The 21,197-nt window shown below is 43.2% G+C and overlaps 1 protein-coding gene across 6 annotated transcripts in view; it reads right to left on the bottom strand.

Annotated features, from left to right (window-relative positions):
* INVS (inversin) overlaps positions 1-21,197 on the bottom strand; it is a 196,847-nt gene that overhangs the window by 7,916 nt on the left and 167,734 nt on the right. For 3 of the 6 annotated variants that reach the window (XM_078373324.1, XM_078373320.1, XM_054258291.2), the window contains 3 exons: positions 10,153-10,436; positions 1,560-1,670; positions 956-1,052 (listed from right to left, as the gene is read on the bottom strand). In XM_078373324.1, the coding sequence (XP_078229450.1) occupies positions 956-1,052; positions 1,560-1,670; positions 10,153-10,436 (492 nt within the window). Of the gene's footprint in view, positions 1-955; positions 1,671-10,152; positions 10,437-21,197 lie in introns of all 6 variants that reach the window. The other 3 variants (XM_078373303.1, XM_078373306.1, XM_002806501.6) reach the window with 1 other exon arrangement.

The raw sequence follows: 21,197 nt of genomic DNA, 5'->3' as shown, positions 1-21,197 counted from the left end.
TTTTCATAGAGACAGGGTTTTGCCATGTGTCCCAGGATGGTCTCATACTCCTGGGTTCAAGTGATTCTCCTACCTCGGCTTCCCAAAGTGCTGGAGTTACAGGTGTAAGCCACCACGCTCAGCCAACTCCTACCTATTGGCAATGGGTCCAGCTCCTCTCTGGACACTCATCACTGTAAGCCCTAATTTAGATTTAGGCTCTAGTGAGGCTTTCAGGATGAAAGATATTATGAGACATTAACATTTGTAGCAAGACTTATTTAGTCCTTCCATAATCACCCCCTGGAGGCATTTGTCTCTACTATTTTGGGACACTGTTTCAGGGTTTAGGACAGCCTTCACTCCCAACTCCCAGTCCCTACGCCATATTTTGAGCTAGGCAGATGCTCAGACAGGTTCATGCAATAAAGTTTAGTCACTCAATCCATCACAGCCAGACCCTGGTTTAGGTGTCTGGAGTATGACTAGGTCCTGGTAGTAAAGACATAAGAATAAACATAAAATAGCTCCTACGTGTAGTAATTTAGAATTTAATGGAGCGTGCATCGTCTCATTCCAGCAACCTGTTGTATAAACAGGACATGTGCAACTATTATTAAATCCTGTTTTACAGATGAAGCAGCAGAGGGTCAGGGAGGCCATGTGATTTGCGCAAAGTCACATAATCTGTTAGAGCTTACCTGAACCTCACATATCATGGTTATAAACCCAAGGCTTTTTCCTTTACGCCATGCTGTCCTGAGCACTTTCCCATCTTTCTAGGTAAAAACATCTTCCAAATGGTTAACACAATGTAAATTACTAGGATCCTGTGTGAATTTCATGGGTAGGCTCCATAAAATTGGCCTTACCCTGCCACAACATGAAACTCATGGGAAAACAAAGACCACAGATGCCATGTTGAGAATACCAACAACCAAAGAACCAAAGACGCAGCAGCATCCCATTTTCTTACCTTCGCCAGGCGCGCTGGATAACTGCTGCTGCCTTGTTCTTTTTGCGAAACAGTTCTTTCCTCCTCCGTTCTCTCTGAATTATCTGCAGTCGGAGTTCTACAGGGAGAAGGTCAATATTCACACTCTGCCCAGAGAGGGGACCAGGTGCTGGATCAGTCTCCTTAGATTCCTGAAAGTCCTCAGACAGGGTGGATGTCCCCAGCCTCTGGGCTCCTGACCTCAACTCCTCTGTGCTCTGTGGCAGATCTGAATAGAGCCCTCCTGCGAGCTTGGCTTGTGTCACTTTGTTTCTTGGTGTACGATGGTGGGGAGGATTCTGCCCAGCATGGACCACCTCCCCCCGGGCACTGCCAGGCCGGCTAGAACCAGCCGGGGAGCACCTTCCTCCTTTGAGCTCCTGAGTGCGCCTTTTCTGGGGGGCACATTTGGCCTTGGGTTCTGTCTCATGCCGCCTGCTGGGCTTCCAGTGGCCACCATGTAGTGGAAGGCTTGCAGCTGCCCGCCTGGAGTCTTCTTTCTCATCAGGCCCAGCCACCCTGATACAGGAGGGCTGCTTCAAGAAGCCTTTCCCCTTTTTACACCGCTGATCGCCAGCTGTCTCACCTCTGGACTTCTCAACAGAGGGAACTCCTGGATGCCTGTTTCCATCATTGCCTTCACTGGGTCTGAGGTGGACACAGGCAGATTGGCCTTTAGAATGTTCTCTGGCTGTTTCTTGGGGAAACAAAAAATATTGTGTAAAAAACTTGCATAGAATAATTTTGCTAATATGTTCACATAAAATATTCAGACTTAGCCTATATCATCACCATAATAGTAGCAGTTACGACTAGGAAAAAAACTGTTTAACTTTCATTTCCAGCAATATGGTAGGTTAGATGACCTGAAGACCTTCTCACCTTAACGAAAGTATAATGGCCATCCTTTGAAAAGCACCGTCATACCTTTAAGAAAATAAAGGAACTCTGGAGGCCAAAAACAAAGAAAAGAGAAAATCAAAGCAGTGAAGTGTGTGAGCTGAGGCAGTGACTGTCTAGGCAGGTAACAGTGGTAGAGTGGGCAACAGATGGTCTCATTAAATGTCCGGCTGTGTTTTAACATCTGCATCAGAACAGAACATAAGGCCTTGCAGGAAGAAAGTTAACTGGAACAAAAACTCTACACGAAGCCACACTTTTAAAGGGATATACCTTTTGGAAATGATAATCCAGATTTTAAAATCTACTCTCCAGCACTTGGAGATGACAAGGAATCTTGTTTCAGTCTAAGTTCTGGATGGGGTAAAGAGTCTCCCATAAGAATTTAAAACCAAAGTCGTCATCCTCACGTGGGCTTGGTATTCATTTCTCAATCCATAGGAGACATTAATATAAAAACTGGACTTAGGATAGAGATATCCCAGGATGCCTCATAGAAGCAAACACAATATTGCTTTAGTGTGACATACCCCTAACTCAGGTTCCACAAAGGGGTCCTCTGAAAACGACTTCACGATCCCAAATCACAAATGCATGAGGAAACAATCTACCACAAGCAACTATTAACCCAATAGCAAGATCAGATCTCCCAAAACTTTAGCACACACAGACTGATTAAACACACTAAAGTTTAAAATATGAGAAAAGGATAGAGTTGAAAAAATGACATAACATCTAAAATGAAAAATGTGCCGGGCGTGGTAGTTCATGTCTAATCCCAGCACTTTGGGAGGCTTAAGGCGAGTGGATCATGAGGTCAGCAGTTCGAGACCAGCCTGACTTCATGTAACCGTCTTTACTAACAATACCAAATTTAGCTGGGCATGGTGGTGCATGCCTGTAGTCCCAGCTACTCAGAGGCTGAGGTAGGAGAATCGCTTGAACCTGGGAGGTGGAAGCTGCAGCAAGCTGAGATTGTGCCACTGCACTCCGGCCTGGGTGACAGAGCAAGACTCCATCACATACACACACATACACACACACACACACACGATTAATAAAACAGGCACAGATTATCTAGACAATGTATTTTCAGAAACAGACTTTAAAATAACTATTCTGGCTGGGTGCAGTGGCCCAGCACCTTGGGAAGCTGAGGCAAGAGGATTGCTTGAGACAAGCCTGGACAACATAATGAGACCCCATTTCTTGGGGAAAGAAAAAATGCCAGATGTGGTAGTGCACACCTGTAGTCCCACTTACTCAAAAGGCTGCGACGAAGGTTGCTTGAGCTTGGGAGGTTGAGGGTGCAGTGAGCTGTTTCTGCCACTGCACTCCAGCCTGAGAAACAGAGTCAGACTATGTCTCGATAAAATAGAATAACTATTCTTAAGTGCAAAAGAGTTATCTAAACCATGCTACTCTTCATGTAAGAAAGAAAGGGATACTGCCGGGCACGGTGGCTCATGCTTGTAATCCCAGCACTTTGGGAGGCCGAGATGGGTGGATGATGAGGTCAGGAGTTTGAGACCAGCCTGACCAACATGGTGAAATCCCGTCTCTACTAAAAATACAAAAATTGGCTGAGTGAGACTTCTCAAAAAAAAGAGGGGGAGGGATATAAGAAAATATACGAGTATCTGCTCATTTGTGCAAAAGAAATACAGAAAACATAAAGCAAAAACCAAAGATATTGGTTACCTGCGGGGGGGTGGGGGGTTGAGTGGGAAAGAGGTGGAAAGAAGGGAGAAATGGGAGCTGGATAGTAGGGATGAAGAGGCAGTGACCCTTCTCTACCTACACCTTTTTGTATAGCTCTGACTCTTAGAGCCACTATAATGTTTCACATATATGCCCCCCCAAAAAAGCTAAAACTACAAGATACCACTACACACCTATTAGAATTGCAAAAATCTAAAACAGTGACAAAACCAAATGCTGGTGGGGAGGTGGAGCAATAGGAACTTTTGTTCATTGCTGGTAGGAATGCAAAATGGTACATCCACTTTGGAAGACAGTTTGGCAGTTTCTTATAAAACTAAACATATTCTTACCTAAGATCCAGCAATCATATTCCTTTATATTTACTCAAATGAGTTGAAAACTTACGTCCATACAAGTTGCACACAGATGTTATATTAGCGTTATTCATAATAGCCAAAACATGGAAGCAGCCAAGATGTTTCTTCAGTAGGTGAATGGATAAACAGGGTAACATGCAGTTTCTGCCTTCTCTGTCAAGAGTACTGCCCTGAGAACAATATATATAAGGAAGATAGTGTAACTGGAGAACAAAAGGCCATAAAGAAGAGAATGGAGATGGCCAAGAGCCACCACCAATTGCCAGATATATGAAGGAGGCCATCTTGGTACATCTTGTGCAAATCCTATCAACTCATGAGTAAGCCCAGGTAATCAAGTAGAGGAACTGCCCAGCTAGCCCATGGGACTGTGAGAAATAAACTTCTGTTGTTTAAGCCACTTATATTTACATCTATAAAAGAGAGGTGCTGTCTTGTAATAGAAAATCCATGGTATTGACTTTGAACTGGTTGGCGAGCAGAAGCTGGGAAGGCAATGAAGAGACTGCTGGTGAAGGCTGGAAGAGCAGGGAAGAAACTGCTGTTGGAATCTAGAGAGAAGTGAACCTTGTTAATCAGTGGCAGAATTAACTGGCAAAATTGTTACCTGCAGTAACTTAGAAGATAGAAAATATACCTAATGAAGCTGTAGAAACAGCTCAGGAGGTTTCCAGATGGAATGCAGAACAAAATATCAACTGCTCTTTAAAAACAAAAGGCCGGGCACGGTGGCTCAAGCCTGTAATCCCAGCACTTTGGGAGGCCGAGGCGGGTGGATCATGAGGTCAAGAGATTGAGACCATCCTGGTCAACATGGTGAAACCCCGTCTCTACTAAAAATACAGAAAATTAGCTGGGCACGGTGCTGCATGCCTGTAATCCCAGCTACTCAGGAGGCTGAGGCAGGAGAATTGCCTGAACCCAGGAGGCAGAGGTTGCGGTGAGCCGAGATTGCGCCATTGCACTCCAGCCTGGGTAACGAGCGACACTCCATCTCAAAATATATATATATATGACAAAGTATGGGGAGAAAATCAAATAAAATGAAGAAAAAAACTGCTCAGTGTACAATCAAACTTTAGAGATAATGTAAAGATCCTAGGATGTGCTGGGTTAGAAAATAAAACTGTTTAACATTTTTATTCTTTCCAGCCAGCAAAAGAGTCTCATAGTAAGATACGGCCTCAGCATAAAGATCAAGTCAGGCTAGGCACAGTGGCTAACGCTTATAATCCCAGCACTTTGGGAGGCCAAGGATGGTGGATTACTTGAGCCAAAGATTTTGAGACCAGCATGGGCAACATGATGAAACCTCATCTCTATGAAAAGGATATGCAAAAAAAGTAGTCGGGCATGGTAGAACACGCCTGTAGTCCCAGCTACCCAGGAGGCTGAGGTGGGAAGCTCACTTGAGCCTGGGAGAAGGAGGCTGCAGTGAGCCATGAATGCACCATTGCACTCCAGCCTAGGTGACGGAGCAAGACCCTGTCTCAAAAACAAACAAAAAAAGTATGTTTGTATAATCCTTTATTAAGACTCAAAAGTATTTAAGGTGGTACATAATATAATAGGCCCCCTCAGCTTGACAAAACAGTTTCTAAGAATGGCAAGGGCATTTTCCCACAGAAGTCTGAGCCACTCAACATAGAGAAAAGTTTGTTTGAAAATAGTGGATGTGGGCCAGGCACGGTGGCTTATGCCTGTAATCCCAGCACTTCTGAAGGCTGAGGCGGGTGGATCACAGAGTCAAGAGATCAAGACCATCCTGGCCAACATAGTGAAATCCTGTCTCTACTAAAAACACAAAAATTAGCTGGGCATGGTGGCATGGGCCTATATCAGCTACTCGGGAGGCTGAGGCAGAATTGCCTTAAATCCAGGAGGCGGAAGTTGCAGTGAGCTGAGATTACGCCACTGCACTCCAAACCTGGTGCCTAGCAACAGAGCAAGACCTTGTCTCAAAAAAAAAAAAAAAAAAAGAAAGAAAAAGAAAAATAATGGATGTGGCTTTTGAAACATGGAATGAATCCAGTCAGATTCACAAGAAACCATGAAGCTTTTGAGATAATCATGTCATTGAGAGTACCACAAACTGGTGACATAGTTCAAAACAAAAAGAAGCCTCCGGGGCCCCAATATCCTATAGTCAGGAAATAGGCTGCGAAAGCTACTCAGCTGCAAACACGGGCATTTCTTAGGAAAAGGAAGGAATTCTCAGAGAGCAGAGCCAAACAAACATTCAGGTAGCAGAGCCAAAGCCATGGAGAACAATGGAATAGGAAGCCACCAGGAATAAAATGAGACCCTAATCAAGGAATATTTACCTCAGAATAAGGGCCCCGGTAAAATGTGACCAGCTGGCTTTCAGAATTGCTATGGACTAGTGGCTGCTATGCACCTCTTATTCCACTTCGTTTTGTCTCCTGCCATTATTCTGTTCCTGTCTCAACACTTGTTTGTTGGGTGTGGGGGGTTGATAATGTATCTTTTGGCTGAATGGTCTCTGAATCAGAAAACAGACCCACCTGGTGAACCTGAACCACATCTGGTTCATGTCTTAAAATCCCAGACATCAAGTGTGATGCGATAATCAGGACGAGATTTTAGGGGCACTGAGATAGAGATGTATTAGTAAATTCTCACACTGCTATAAAGAACTACCAGAAACTGAGTAATTTATAAAGAAAAGAGGTTTAATCGACTCATAGTTCCACAGGCTTAACAGGAAGCATGACTGGGAGGCCTCAGGAAACCTACAATTGTAGCAGAAGGCAAATGGAAAGCAAGCACCTTCTTCACATGGTGACAGGAGACAGCGTGAGATAGGGGGGAAGTGCCACTCACGTTTAAACCATCAGATCTTGTGAGAACTCACTATCATGAGAACAGCATGGGGGAAATCCGCCCCATGATCCAATCACCTCCCACCAGGTCCCTCCCCAGACACTGGGAATTGCAATTCAACAAGAGATATGGGTGGGGACATAGAGCCAATCCATATCAAGAGGTAAGAAGATCTTGCCTGTGGGAGGAATGTGAATAGTCTGTGACCACATAGGAACTACGACAGATTGTTTAATAGCCCCAAATTCTTCCCATCTTAGTACGCACAATGGTGGACTCTTTCTCCGCATCATTTGGCCTGGGATGGTCTTATAACTTGCTTTGATCAATACAATCTGTGCAAATTCTTAAGTCTATTTCTCAAGAGGTCTTGTGGCTTTTATCTTTGCTTTCTGAGAATGCCATCCTGAGATCATGATGTAAGGAAGCCAGTCTAGTCTGCCAGAGGATGAAAACCATGTAAAACAGAGTCAAGGAATCCCATCTGATAGCTAGCATCAATTGTTAGACATTCAAGTTAGTATATCTTAGACATGCAATTCAACTCACTGTCCACCTGAATGTAGACACATGAGACCAGATGAAGCCTGTAAAGAAACTTCCCAACCAAAACAATCATAAAAAATAAATTGTCACTGTTCTAAGTCACTTTGTTTTTGTGTGGTTTGTTATACAGCAGTAGATAACAGAAGCAACCCTGCTCTTACAGATCTTGCAGTTTAGTGGAAAAAATAACAAGTAAATCAGTAATAACAGTAAAAAGTGATGATCTTTATAAGAGGGAAGCATAGAAGTATGGGAGCAGATAGCAGGAAACTGTAGCCTCCTTTACTGGGGTGATAATGGTTGAACAGAAGAAGGAACACCATCCCTGATATCTAAAAAATAAGGTAGAGGCAATGGCATCTGCAAAGGCTCCAGGCTAAGAAAGAACTCAAGGAAGTTCAACATGGCTGTCACATCATGAGACCTTAATTAAAGCTGGTTGGATGAATAAATGAATGAATATGTAGCAAAGCATCAAGGGTATGTAATCTTTTTTTTTTTTTTTTTTTTTGAGACAAAGTTTTGCTGTTGTTACCCAGATGGAGTGCAATGGCGCCATCTCGGCTCACTACAACCTCCGCCTCCTGGGTTCAAGCAATTCTCCTGTCTCAGCCTCCCGAGTAGCTGGGACTACAGGCGCACACCACCATGCCCAACTAATTTTTGTATTTTTAGTAGAGACAGGGTTTCACCTTGCTGACCACGATGGTCTTGATTTCTTGACCTTGTGATCCACCCGCCTCGGCCTCCCAAAGTGCTGGGATTATAGGCGTGAGCCACCGCGCCCAGCAAGGGTAAGTAATCTTTAAGGATTATACTGTAAAACAGATTATGGAATTATATTCCAGAAATGTTTACAGTCATTTTGTGTGTGTGTGTGTGTGTGTGTGTGTATATATATATATATTTTTTTTTTTTTTTTTTTTGAGACACAGTTTCACTGTCGCCCAGACTGGACTGCAGTGACTGCAACTTCTGCCTCTCAGGTTCAAGCGATTCTTCTGCTTCAGCCTCCTCAGTTGCATGCACCACCATGCCTGGCTAATTTTTGTATTTCTAGTAGAGACGGGGTTTCGCTATGTTGGCCAGGCTGGTCTTGAACTCCTGGCCTCAAGTGATCCTCCTGCCTTGGCCTCCCAAAGTGTTGGGATTACAAGGCGTGAGTCACCACACCTGGCCTGTAGTCATTTCATGTATACTTTTCTGTAATTGTCCTTGGTTAATGTATGGCTTAATAATAATAGTTACTGAAGACCTACAATGAGTTATGGGCTATAACAAGTACTCTACATGAACTATTGCTATCCATAGCTACCTTGCAGTGTAGAAAGTATACCCTCACTTTTTAGCTCAGGAAGTTAAGGTTCAGAGAAACAGACTGAACTGTCCAAGCCCTGAATTCCATAATCATGAAGTTCCAGAACCCCCTTTTGACAGAGTGCATAAGATCAGGGCTATTTTCATAAAAATACTAAGACACTATTTGTCTTTTTCATTGTGTTGGCATTTGCACTTAGATCTAGGGAAAGCTCCCACCATTCTCTAGCTTTTAAGGGTAGCTTAGTGTGTTTAAACTGCTTTGTCAAACAACAGAGTTTATGCTGCACACCTTTCCTTCTGGGAGTCTGGAATTTTGGCATATGCTACGTAGAGAGTAGCTATGTGACTGACTCCAGATAAAAATCCTCGAGTCCTAGATTCACATGAGCTTTCTTTGTCAATAAAAGGTTGTCTGACTGGTTGTTACAATTTATTGCAGAAGGAATCAAATGCGTTGTGTGTGACTCCACTGGAAGAGGGCTGTTGGAAGCTCATGCCTAATTTCTCTGGACTTTGCTCCATACACCTTTTCTCTGCTCAGTTTGCTTTGTGTCCCTTTGTTATAATAAACCCAAACTGGGAGTACAACTATATGCTGAGTCTCCCTAGTAAATCCTCCAACATCACCTAACCTGGGGTAGTCTTGGGGGTGGGGATTCCTGGCACACAAGTAAACTCAAAATAGGATAAACTGCAAAAACCCATGCCAAGACACATCATATTAAACTTCTGAAAGCTAAAGATAAATATTAAAATATTGAAAGCAGCCAGAGAAAAATGACATATTACCTAGGACCGTTAGTGAGAAATACCAGTTTGAATGACAGTGGATTTCTCATCTGCAACCATGGAAGCCAGAAGGAAATGGCACAGTATTTTTCAAGTGCTAAATGGAAGGAAGTGCCAACCATGAATTCTACATCTGGCTCATGATTCTTCAGGAATGAAATAAAAACATTCTCATACAAAGGAAAACTGAAAGAATTTTTTGCTAGCAGACATACCCTTAAAGATTGGCCATAGAAAGCTCTTCCGACAGAAAGGAAATAATACAAAAATCTTAGAGCATCAGGAAGAAGAAACGAGAAGAGCAGAAATACGGGTGTGGAAAATGTCCTTTTCTTTGTGAATTTTATAAATTGTATTTCATGATTGAAACAAAATTTATAACACCATCCGATACCTAAGCCATAATACTTAAAAGTGGACAAGACAAATGGAAGCGAGGTTTACACATTTCACTTTAAAAAAGAAAAGAAAACAAAAAGTAATAAATCAATCAAGATGGAATCCTAAAAACTGCTAAAGTGACCTGTAGGAAGGAAGAAAAAAAAGAGAACAAGAGGAAACAAGTAGAAAACAAATCATAAAGTGGTGGTCCTAAGTGCTAATATGACAATTACTTTAAATGTACTTGGTCTAAATACAGCGGTCGAGCCCACAGTCCATGGGCTGGCAGCAGGTGACAAAGGCAATAAATACACCTACCGTTTGGCCTTCTGGAGTTTATTCCCTGCAAATCTGAGGAAACATGTTGCTCCTTCTGAAGGGCTCTGCCCAGAGACCCTCCTGGGGACCCTCTGCTATCTCTTGGCTCAGGCCCCCGGCTCACATTGCCAGCAGGAGACCGCTTGCTGGGGGCCCGGCTCTGCCTGCTGGGCGCATCCTGGGTGCTCGTCAGACAGGGAAGGGCCTGGGGTCTGCAGGAATCTGGGCTCCGCCTTCCTTTTTGCTGTTCTGCCTCTTTTCGTTTGTTTTCTTCCTCTCGCTTTCTGCAAGCAAAGCCAAAGAGGAAGAGAAAAAAAATTTAAAGAGCATCACCTGCTCAAGTGTCTCTGCGTGAGATTTAAATTTTCAAAGGAGCTACTACATCACAGGAACTATTTGGAAATTCACATTTTTCAAGAGCAGTCTTTTCTCCAGATAAAATAAAAACCACCTGATAACCCAAAAGATGATGGAGCTGAAAAGTTTGTAGATCAGTCTTTGTGCTGTTGAAACATATGACAGATAACCAGGTGACTTTTCTGTAGGAAACATAACACATTTCCAAGGCTGTATATGTCCCAAGCTTGTGTGTGATCCTTGGAGCTACCTGTAACTCCATTCATTTTCTCCTGTTTCAGAAAGCACACCAGAATGCTACTGAGAATGACAGTCGTAGGGATAACCTTGAATCTGCTCTATTCATTTGAAAAAGCCCACTGGCAAACCTTAATGATCATATAAAAAGTCACTTGCAAAGCACCTTGCAAGTGATTAAAACACACCTGTGAGTTGCAATGCTGCCGCTGAGAGCTCTAGCTAATAAGTCAAATCCACTCATTTTACAGATGAGGCCCAGAAGGTAGGGTGATTTTCAAAAAGTCACACTCAAGTAGCTGGTGGCAAAGCTGGAACCCTTGGGTAGCAAAAGAACAGATAAGGGTTGGGCAGGAGGGGCCTATCTAAAGATGAGTAGCAGGATGAGGCAGGTGGGTCTGAGGTAGCTCAGAAAGGTAGCCTAGGCCCCTGATTCAGGACAAGGGGCTGAGTTAGGGCCAGGATTTGTTTGACCACTGCTGTTAATTTGTAGGGATTTCCAAGGGAAAGACAGGAGGAAAAATACTTAATTTCTGAGTATCTCTCTGCAGGGTACTGAGGAAACAGAAATGACGACCACAGATTTCAGGTCTTCCCCTGAGGAATATTCTACCTAGAAGGGGACAGCTAGGAAAACAAAGACCTAATTTATAATGGAAGAAATGTTGTATTTTGTATTTATTCATTTCTCTTTTTAAAGACTTTAAAAACAGGATCTTTTACTCAGGCTGGAGTACAACGTGCAGTGGCACCTTCTTAGCTCACTGCAGCTTTGAACTCCTGGACTCAAGTGATCCTCCCGCCTCAGCCTACCTGAATAATATTTAAATTTTTTGTAGAGATTGGGTGGGGTGGGGGTGGGGGGTGGGGGTTTCGCTTTGTGGCCCAGGCTGGTTTTGAACTCCTGGCTTCAAGCCATCCCCCAGGTTTGGGCTCCCAAAGGGGTGGGATTAGAGGTGTGAGCCACTGCACCCAGCTGAAAAGGACTTTAGATCTGTGCTCCTCATACTTTACTGGGCTGAATCACCTGGTGTCTTGGTAATTATGGATTCTGACTTACGAAATCTGGGGAGGACTCAAGTTTCTGCATTTCTAACAGACACCCAGGTGTTAGTCTTCTGGCCATACCTTGAGTAGCCAGGCTTAAGAGCACAGGAAAGTCTAATATGGACTGTTCACTATACCACTAGATGGAATGAAATGTACAATATGAAATGTGATTCTCCACAATGACACCAACTTTTTGTAAGGTCCACCTTGCTCACAAATGAGCATGCCTTCTTTATAGGCAACCTGACAAGTTGCAGGGCTAAGGTATCAGACACGGAAGCATGAGACAAGGCAGAGGCCCTAAGCCTCCAAGCAGTCAAAGAACTGCAAAGAACCAGACTGCCATAGACTACGGCATTTGAAGCAAAGCTCATTTAGATCTCAAGGGACAGGAAAGCCCCAGCTGACAGATATCTGGGTTACACTTTCACTTAAAACCTTGTCAACTTGTTAAATTCCCCTTCTGAAGATCTTTCTTCCTGTATGGAGTAGCCCGTGATCTGGGGTCCAAGCTTGCTTATCTAATAGTTTTCCACTGAGTCCCGTTACCTAGAGCATGGCCAGATGGGTCGTGCTAACTCCTGTACAGCTCTAATATTTTTATTCGACGCTGGTTTTGTGACATCTTTGCCACCTGCTGACGACTGAGCGTCCTGCACTGCGGTCTATAGGCCAGCTGGACAGCCTGTCATCTCAGAGCCTGAGATTCATATGAATGTGAGTAGGTGCCATTTCAGTGTGATCTCTCTGGGACAAGGCTGCTTTTCAGAAGGTGGAAGCATCTGGGTAGCTGAAGTGCTGCTAATAGATTTAAAAGCCTTGCTCCAGGAAGGCAGAGGAAGTGCTGTACTTTTTATTAGCACCGATGAGCAGGGCTGTTTTAAGAGAATGATATTGGCTGTTTAGACACATGTGGGTGGTTGTCTGGGTTGGCACCTATATGGATCTCGCTGCCATTAAGGGGGACTCTGAGGTGATAAATTAGACTTTGTTATTTGAGCAGTCTCCTCTTTCTTTTTAGGAAACCAAACAGCTCTCTTGTTCAGTTCCAAGAAGCCTCTCTGTAGCCAGCCCTGGAGCAAACCTTATCACTGCAGACCTTTCTGGGCCTTTTCAACAAAGGCAGCCACTTGACAAATAGGGGATCCAGCCTTTTAAAGGGATCAGGATGTCCAGAAAGCAAGAGGGCTTTGGCTTCTGGAGATTTCCCTGGAGGGCTTTGGCTTCTGGAGATTTCCTTGGAGGGGTATTTCTTTTCTTTGGTAGAACTAAGTAAGGAGAATTGGGAGACAGAATGTAAGCATCTGAATGTATAATTAGCCCCTGGTCTTATAAACATAATTAATTTTTTAATTGATGCATTTTGCATTAAAAACCATCTTCCAGGTGGCACATGGCCCACGACTGTGAAGTTCTTCAGAGCAGTGGTTCTTGATGTAATAGCAGTGATCATTGGGGAAAAAAAAAGGGGGTGAGATTACAACTGGAAATTATGCATCACCTGTATCCTATTTTATCTAGATTGCTGCCTTAAAGCAGCAGCAGCAGCAGCAGCAGCAACAACAACAACACATACAATTTAGCTCCTGAGAGTTGAACGTGACCCCACATGTATGTGTCTCTCTGGGAAAAAAGGTACAAAACCATTGCTCATAGTTTAAGAGTTTGAAGAAACGTCAGTTTATTGAGGGTGACACCCTCATTTGGTAGATAACAGGCAGAGAGTAAATGACTTACCCAAGGCTACATGGTAAAATACAGCAGAGCCAAGATAGAATTCAGCTGCTTTATCTCCTGGTAAAATTCATCCCAATGACAGAATTGTTTTTAAAATTTTCACCTAATCTTCTTCCATTATTTAATAAATTAATTGGGTCATATGAAGAAGCTGGAGATGCCACTTCAAACTAACCATTAGCAACATTTAAAAATGAGCTTTCTTTTTAATTTTTAGAGACAGGGTGTCACTCTGTCACCTAGGCTAGAATGCAGTGGTGCCATCATTGCTCACTGTAACTTTGAAGTTTCAGGCTCAAGCGATTTCCTACCTTGGCTTCCTAAGTAGCTAGGACCATAGGCACACGTTACCAAGCCCAGCTAATTAAAAAAAAAAAAAATTTGTAGAGACAAGGTCTCCCAAAGTTGCCCAGGCTTGTCAACTCCTGGCCTCAAGTGATCCTCCCACCTCAGCCTCTCAAAGGGCTGGGATTATAGGTGTGAGTCACCACACTCAGCTAAACTAGCTTTCAATGTTTAGTCCTTAACTCTTAGATTCAATAATTGTCCTGGAATTTAAACGTTTTTTCTTAAGTTGCTATGAAATGTCAAAGATCTTTACTCTTTTTTTTTGAGGCAGACTTTCGCTCTTGTTACCCAGGCTGGAGTGCAATGGCATGATCTCGGCTCACCGCAACCTCCGCCTCCTGGGTTCAAGCAATTCTCCTGCCTCAGCCTCCTGAGTAGCTGGGATTACAGGCATGCAACACCATGCCCAGCTAATTTTTTGTATTTTTAGTAGAGACAAGGTTTCACCATGTTGACCAGGATGGTCTCGATCTCTTGACCTCGTGATCCACCCGCCTCGGCCTCCCAAAGTGCTGGGATTACAGGCTTGAGCCACCGCGCCCGGCCTAGATCTTTACTCTTTAAGGTGGGCTATGTTATAAAAGATCTATTTTACTTGTAAAGTTTAGAAAAAAATATCAGAAAAAGAACCAATATTATTCTAGTTGATGTGAAAAATTTAAAAAAGTTATATGACACAGCAAGCAACACTTCAGCAGGAAATTTATTAACATGGCAGAATATTAGTGGATAAAATAGTCCTGCCTTTCTCTCTCCTTTTTTCCTACTATGTGAAGAGTAATTGGCTAGACAATAGCTTCTAATGGGCTGCCAATTTAGTCGGTTTGGACTGTCTTTTTTAGAGCAATTTTTGCAGCTCTTCAGATGCTCACAGATAAAAAAGTGAGAAAGTCAACTGGAGATCAAATCTTTTGACAACATCTGTTTCAGGTCCTGTGCTCCACAGGATGAAGAGGGGTCTCTAGACTATGAGCTGATGGGACTAGGGCTGTCTCCCCAGGGAAGAAAAAATTTACAGGACACAATGCTACTTCACATGGCTGGAGGGCCATTGTGGGGTGGAGATATTCCCCCAAAGACCCCCCAAACTAAATCTAACACCCACAGATAGCAATTTTTACAAATTACGAGCCTGGAGGAAAATTTAGCAAGGAAAGGGCTAAAAAGAAGTTGAGTGATTGCCGGGTGCAGTGGCTCACGCTTGTAATCCCAGCACTTTGGGAGGCCGAGGTGGGTGGATCACAAGGTCAAGAGATCTAGACCATCCTGGTCAACATGGTGAAACCCCATCTCTACTAAAAATACAAAAAATTAGCCAGGCATGGTGGTGTGTGCCTGTAATCCCAGCTACTCAGGAGGCTGAGGCAGGAGGATTGCCTGAACCCAGGAGGCGGAGGGTGTGGTGAGCCAAGATCGTGTCATTGCACTCCAGCCTGGGTAACAAGAGCGAAACTCTGTCTCAAAAAAAAAAAAAGTTGAGTGATCAAAAGATGGCTTGATGTACAGAGAGCTGATCAAGGCAGTAACTTTAATGACTTGAATGTACCATGGCTTCAGCATCTCAGGAGTGGATGTATCTGTTTGTGCAATATGGCGCTCAACTCTGACCCTGCACAGCTGGAGTTATGGAAGTTGATATTTTTTTTATCCCACTATGTGGCTTTAAGTACTGTGAACTACAAGAGAGTTGTATTTGCTCACTTTTGACATGAAGAAATTAATTCTATCAGACACTGCAGAAATAGGCAGGCTCTTTCCCATCTCATGAATATTCAGGTTTCCACTGCCATGAATACAAGACATAGTGAGATCTAAGAGATGTGATTAAAATGCTTCCACAGAAAAGAGAAACCTTGTTAGTGTGTCCTGTTGTACTGATTTAACCTGGCTTTGACTTAATGCTGCCATTCTAGGTCATAGTCCTGATATAGGCTAGGGATCAATCAATATTTGTAACTTTCTCAAGGATTTAGGAGAATGCTGGTGTGCTCTGTTCTGTTAGTTTTGAGAGTAATAGGAAGTGTTATTGAATTACATTATAGAATTGATAATGGTAGCTTGGCACCACTCTCTTAACAACGAATGGAATCAACAGTAGCATAATTGAATGAGCTAGATGGTTATTCAATCAGATGGTTGCCAGCATCTGGGGACAGCTTCTAGCATGGGCTTGGCTGGTGAGAGGATTTCCTTGAACCAAGTAATGGTAGGTAGCTTGGCCTTGAGACTGATTGATGAACCATCTCTCTTCCTTACTAGCTGTGTGACTTCAGGCAGGCTAATTTTTGTGTGCCCTTCTCTGCATCTATGAAATGAGATTAAGGTCAGCTGCCATGTCTACTTTTTAATATTTATCTATATTTATAATATCTAAAATCCACATTATTCAATGGGGCTTCCATTTCTTATGAGTATATTTTTGGTTCTTAGAGACAAATTAACATCAACTATTTGGCTAAGCTTCCTTATATCTTCTAAGCAAGAAACAGGGTATTTTCCTGCAGTGGCTCTTCCCAATACTCTCTGAATCTGGCAGGGATAAGACTTGTAAACAGTTTGAGTCTACAGAATTTTCAGAATCATGATTTCATGTTTAAGTACAGACAGCGGTGTGTCCCTTTGCTCTAGTCTTTCTTTTTAGAATCAGAACACAGACTGTCATAAACCTGTCAAATGATAATTTGCTCATGGCCAATATTTGGGGAGTTGGAAAACCAAATGAACACATATATACAAGTGTCAGAGTGTTGTGAGGATAAGTGGTACATACTGTGTATGCTGCCTTGAGTAAGGCAAACAAATTAAAGTTGTACACTTACAGAGAGTCACAGTATAAGAACTGAAAGAGACCTAAGAGAGTATTTGGTCCAACCCTTCCATTTGACAGATGGGAAAACTAAGGCCTACAGTGTTCAACGGCTTACATAAAAAATGCCACTGTAGGGGCATTTACTAACATTTGTCTATTGAATGCTGACTATATACCAAACATTCTCAGGCACTGGAGATGTGGAGGTATGTAACACACAGTTCCTGTTCTCAAGAAACTGACAATCGAGTTGGGGAATCAGACCCTACACTCCTGCCAACAGTGAGTTCTAGATGTGATGAGTGCTAAAGGAGAGGTAACCACACACAGCTATGGAGGATGTGGAGGCAGTCACTAATTAAACCCAGGGGGAGAAAAAAGGCTACAGATGAAGAATGACAGAGGTGTAAACTGAGACGTTATTTCAGGCAGAGGGACAAACATGCATGAGGAGAGACTCAGAAGAGATCTCGGAAACCAGCTCCTTGGCCGGGCGCGGTGGCTCAAGCCTGTAGTCCCAGAACTTTGGGAGGCCGAGGCGGGTGGATCACGAGGTCAAGAGATCGAGACCATCCTGGTCAACATGGTGAAACCCCGTCTCTACTAAAAATACAAAAAATTAGCTGGGCATGGTGGCGCGTGCCTGTGATCCCAGCTGCTCGGAGGCTGAGGCAGGAGAATTGCCTGAATCCAGGAGGCAGAGGTTGTGGTGAGCCGAGATGCATCATTGCACTCCAGCCTGGGTAACAAGAGCGAAACTCCATCTCAAAAAAAAAAAGAAAGAAACCAGCTCCTCACATAATTTTTGTTTGTTTTCTTCTGAGACAGGGTCTCTCTCTGTCTTCCAGGTTGGAGTGCAACAGTGTGATCATAGCTCACTACAGCCTCAACCTCCCTGGCTCAAGTGATCGTCTCACCTCCCTAGTAACTGGGGCTACAGGCAAAAGCCACCACTGCTGTCTAGTTTTTTTTTTTTTTTTTTGAGACGGAGTTTCGCTCTTGTTCCCCAGGCTGGAGTGCAATGGCGCAATCTCGGCTCACCGCAACCTCCGCCTCCTGGGTTCAGGCAATTCTCCTGCCTCAGCTTCCCGAGTAGCTGGGATTACAGGCACGCACCACTGTGCCCAGCTAATTTTTTGTATTTTTAGTAGAGACGGGGTTTCACCATGTTGACCAGGATGGTCCCGATCTGCTGACCTCGTGATCCACCTGCCTCGGCCTCCCAAAGTGCTGGGATTACAGGCTTGAGCCACCACGCCCGGCCTGCTGTCTAGTTTTTAAATTTTTTTGTAGAGATAGGGTCTCACTATGTCTTAATTCCTGGGTTGGTCTGAAACTCCTGGGCTCCAGCGATCCTCTTGCCTTGGCCTCCCAAAGTGTTGCAATTATAGGCATCTCCTCATGATTTAAAAAATTCCTTATATACTATCCTGGAGAGATGATAATTCCACTTCTGTTGGATCATTTCCAGTGAGAGGAAAATACTACCTCGTGAGACAAAAAAGATTTAGCTCTAACCTTTTCAGCTGGTGTTGCACGGTGTCTAGGGGTTTGTCAGATTCTATCTCTTCATTGTCGCTGAATAACAGGCATAGAAATATTTGATCTTTAATTCCCTCTCAAGGGAATAAGAAAATGTTGTGTGCTGTAGGACCTTTGATTTACAGAATGTTAGAGCTGGGAGGGATGTCAGAGATCATTTAGTCCAGTGGTTTTTGTCTTTTTGTGTGTGAGTCATGGTTCCCCTTTGGAGAATGTGATAAAAAAAAAAAATTGATAGATCCTTTCCCCCAAAATGCATATGTGCTCCTGACACACAAAATGCTGTGTACAATTTCAGGGTATTCGTGGATCCCTGAAGCCCACCTTGAATTAAGAAACCTTCTTTCCATTTTACTGATGAAAATCTGAGGCTCTGAGAAGTGTAATGGCGTGAAATAGAAGTATGGAAGTAATTCCCTATAGGCCAGATGACTTTGTGAGCAGATGAGCCAGACGCATGGGCCAACCATTAACAATCTGGTGATGTTCAGGGAGCATCGACTAACTAAGAAGTGAAAAGGAGACCTGCAGTAGCAATGGAAGTGTTACAAGCATTTAAAAAAAATCTGAAAGTTGATTTATGAAAAAGTATTTAGATTTTTCTCTTTGGCTTCCAGGGGTAGCTTCAAGACCAAAGGGTAGAAAATAACTTTTGCTAGACAGAGCCCTCCACTAATGGAATATGCTGTCTTGAGAGGTACAGGATTTCTTGTCACTTGACTTTTTTGAGACACAGAACAACCTCTTGTAGAAGGGACTTAAGCATCACAAGAGTTTGAACTGGGTGACCAAAACTGGACGTGATGATGTAACTCTAAGACACATACTCAATCACATATACTAGCCAGGAAGGAGCTCATGTCTTCCAGACAGCATGGTAAGTGAAGAAGTGAAGGAAGTTCAGGATGGCTAAGACATCAAGTGGGAGGGTGGTGGTAGTGGAGAGAAATGGGACTTGGAAATTTAAGTGGAAGTGAAATGTTGAAGGATCTTACAGAGCACCATGGCTGGTATTTAAGAACAAGGGGGTTGGCCAGGCGCAGTGGCTCAAGCCTGTAATCCCAGCACTTTGGGAGGCTGAGGCGGGTGGATCACGAGGTCGGCAGATCGAGACCATCCTGGTCAACATGGTGAAACCCCGTCTCTACTAAAAATTACAAAAAATTAGCTGGTCACGGTGGTGTGTGCCTGTAATCCCAGCTACTCAGGAGGCTGAGGCAGGAGAATTGCCTGAACCCAGGAGGCGGAGGTTGCGGTGAGCCCAGATCGCGCCATTGCACTCCAGCCTGGGTAACAAGAGTGAAACTCTGTCTCAAAAAAAAAAAAAAAAAAAAAAAAGAACAAGGGGGTTGGGCATGGTGGCTCACACCTGTAATCCCAGTGCTTTTGGGAGGCCGAGGTGGGTGGACTGAGTATAGGAGTTTGAGACCAGCCTAGCCAACATGGTAAAACCCTGTCTCTACTAAAATTACAAAAGTTAGCCAATCGTGGTGGCACATGCCTGTAATTCCAGCTACTTGGGAGGCTGAGGCAGGAGAATGGCTTGAACCCGGGAGATGGAGATTGCAGTGAGCTGAGATCAAGACACTGCATTCCAGCTTGGGCGACAGAGCAAGATACCATCTCAAAAAAAAAAAAAAAAAAAAAAAAGAATGAGGGCTTGTATATAGCGGTGGTGGCACAGAGGAATGAAAGCAAAAGGATATCAAAGGAGGAATGCACACAATCTATGTTAGCAGCACTAGCAAGCACATAAAAAGGCCAGAAGAGAGACAGGCTGCGGTATGAGCTGTTTCCATTTGCATGTCTGTGTGTTGCAGACTCACACAGTGAGTCTGAAGTTATAGTGAAAACAGGACATGCAAATGGAAATGTCCAACAATCTAAAGTGTTGCCAAGTGACAAAAGCATAGCAGAAATGCCCAGTAGGCAACTGAAGATATGAGACTTCCGGGAGGTCAGGATGTGAGACAGATTAGGGGGCTACGTACAGGAATGAATTAATTTAAAATTTAAGAGTAGATAGATTTTCATTGGAAAAAAGTATAACATGAGTAGATCTAAGAAGTTTGCCTCCAGGGCTGACCGCAGTGTGGAGATGGAATAATTTAAAAGCCGTGAGAAGGAAAAGTCAGAGAGTTGCAGGAGATCTGAGATTCAAGTGAAATAAGAAACTGGCAAAAAGCAAGCTTCAAGGAAGAAGGGTGATCAACATAAATATGGTTTTATTTTAGCGTACACTCAACTGTGTGCTTTGGCAGGTAAATTATAGTAATGTTCATTTTGGCAACAACATAGGCAGTGCAGTGTGAATTATGAAGTGCTTTTAAATGGATTATAGATATTCCTTAAATAGCATTTTCCAACATTACCTGTCTTAGTAAATATCACCATAACTTTTTTCTCTCCCGGATTCTCTTTCAGTAAATTAGAAATCACTTTACTTAAGTTTAATAAGTTCTTTTCACATCCTCATTTTAAGGAAGATGATTTCTGCCATCCTAACATAATAAACTCGGAAAGGTACACCAAGGTGACATGCTGTGCCTGGACCACCTTAGTCAATAAGGCAGCAGCAGCAAGGACTGATTTCGCATCCTGATGTTTGTTTCTTAACACAGGAATTAAAAGCAAAATTAAACACTGACTTAGATTTTAAGAAATAACTTTTTAGAAATAAAAGAAATCAGTTTCTCTGCATTTAAGTCTAACTCCTGGAGATCTACACCCTCCCTTAAGGGACAAAGTCAGTTGTGTTGCCTTTGTTGAGTCCCACCTTGTAGTCAGATAGATCTGACTTCAAATTCTGAAAATAGATTCTCACACATTAAACTGGAGTTTATGGAAACATCAGTAGAAGGAAGTATAACATTCCATCTATTTACAAATTATCCTGCAACTCAGGATAATTTGTCATGTGTATTATCTACTTACAGTTGCCACTCACACGCAGAGAACTTCTATA

This window comes from Callithrix jacchus, chromosome 1 (genome assembly GCF_049354715.1).
Source record: "Callithrix jacchus isolate 240 chromosome 1, calJac240_pri, whole genome shotgun sequence".
Classification (NCBI taxonomy): domain Eukaryota; kingdom Metazoa; phylum Chordata; class Mammalia; order Primates; family Cebidae; genus Callithrix; species Callithrix jacchus.
This window is presented reverse-complemented; position numbering and strand designations above follow the sequence as displayed.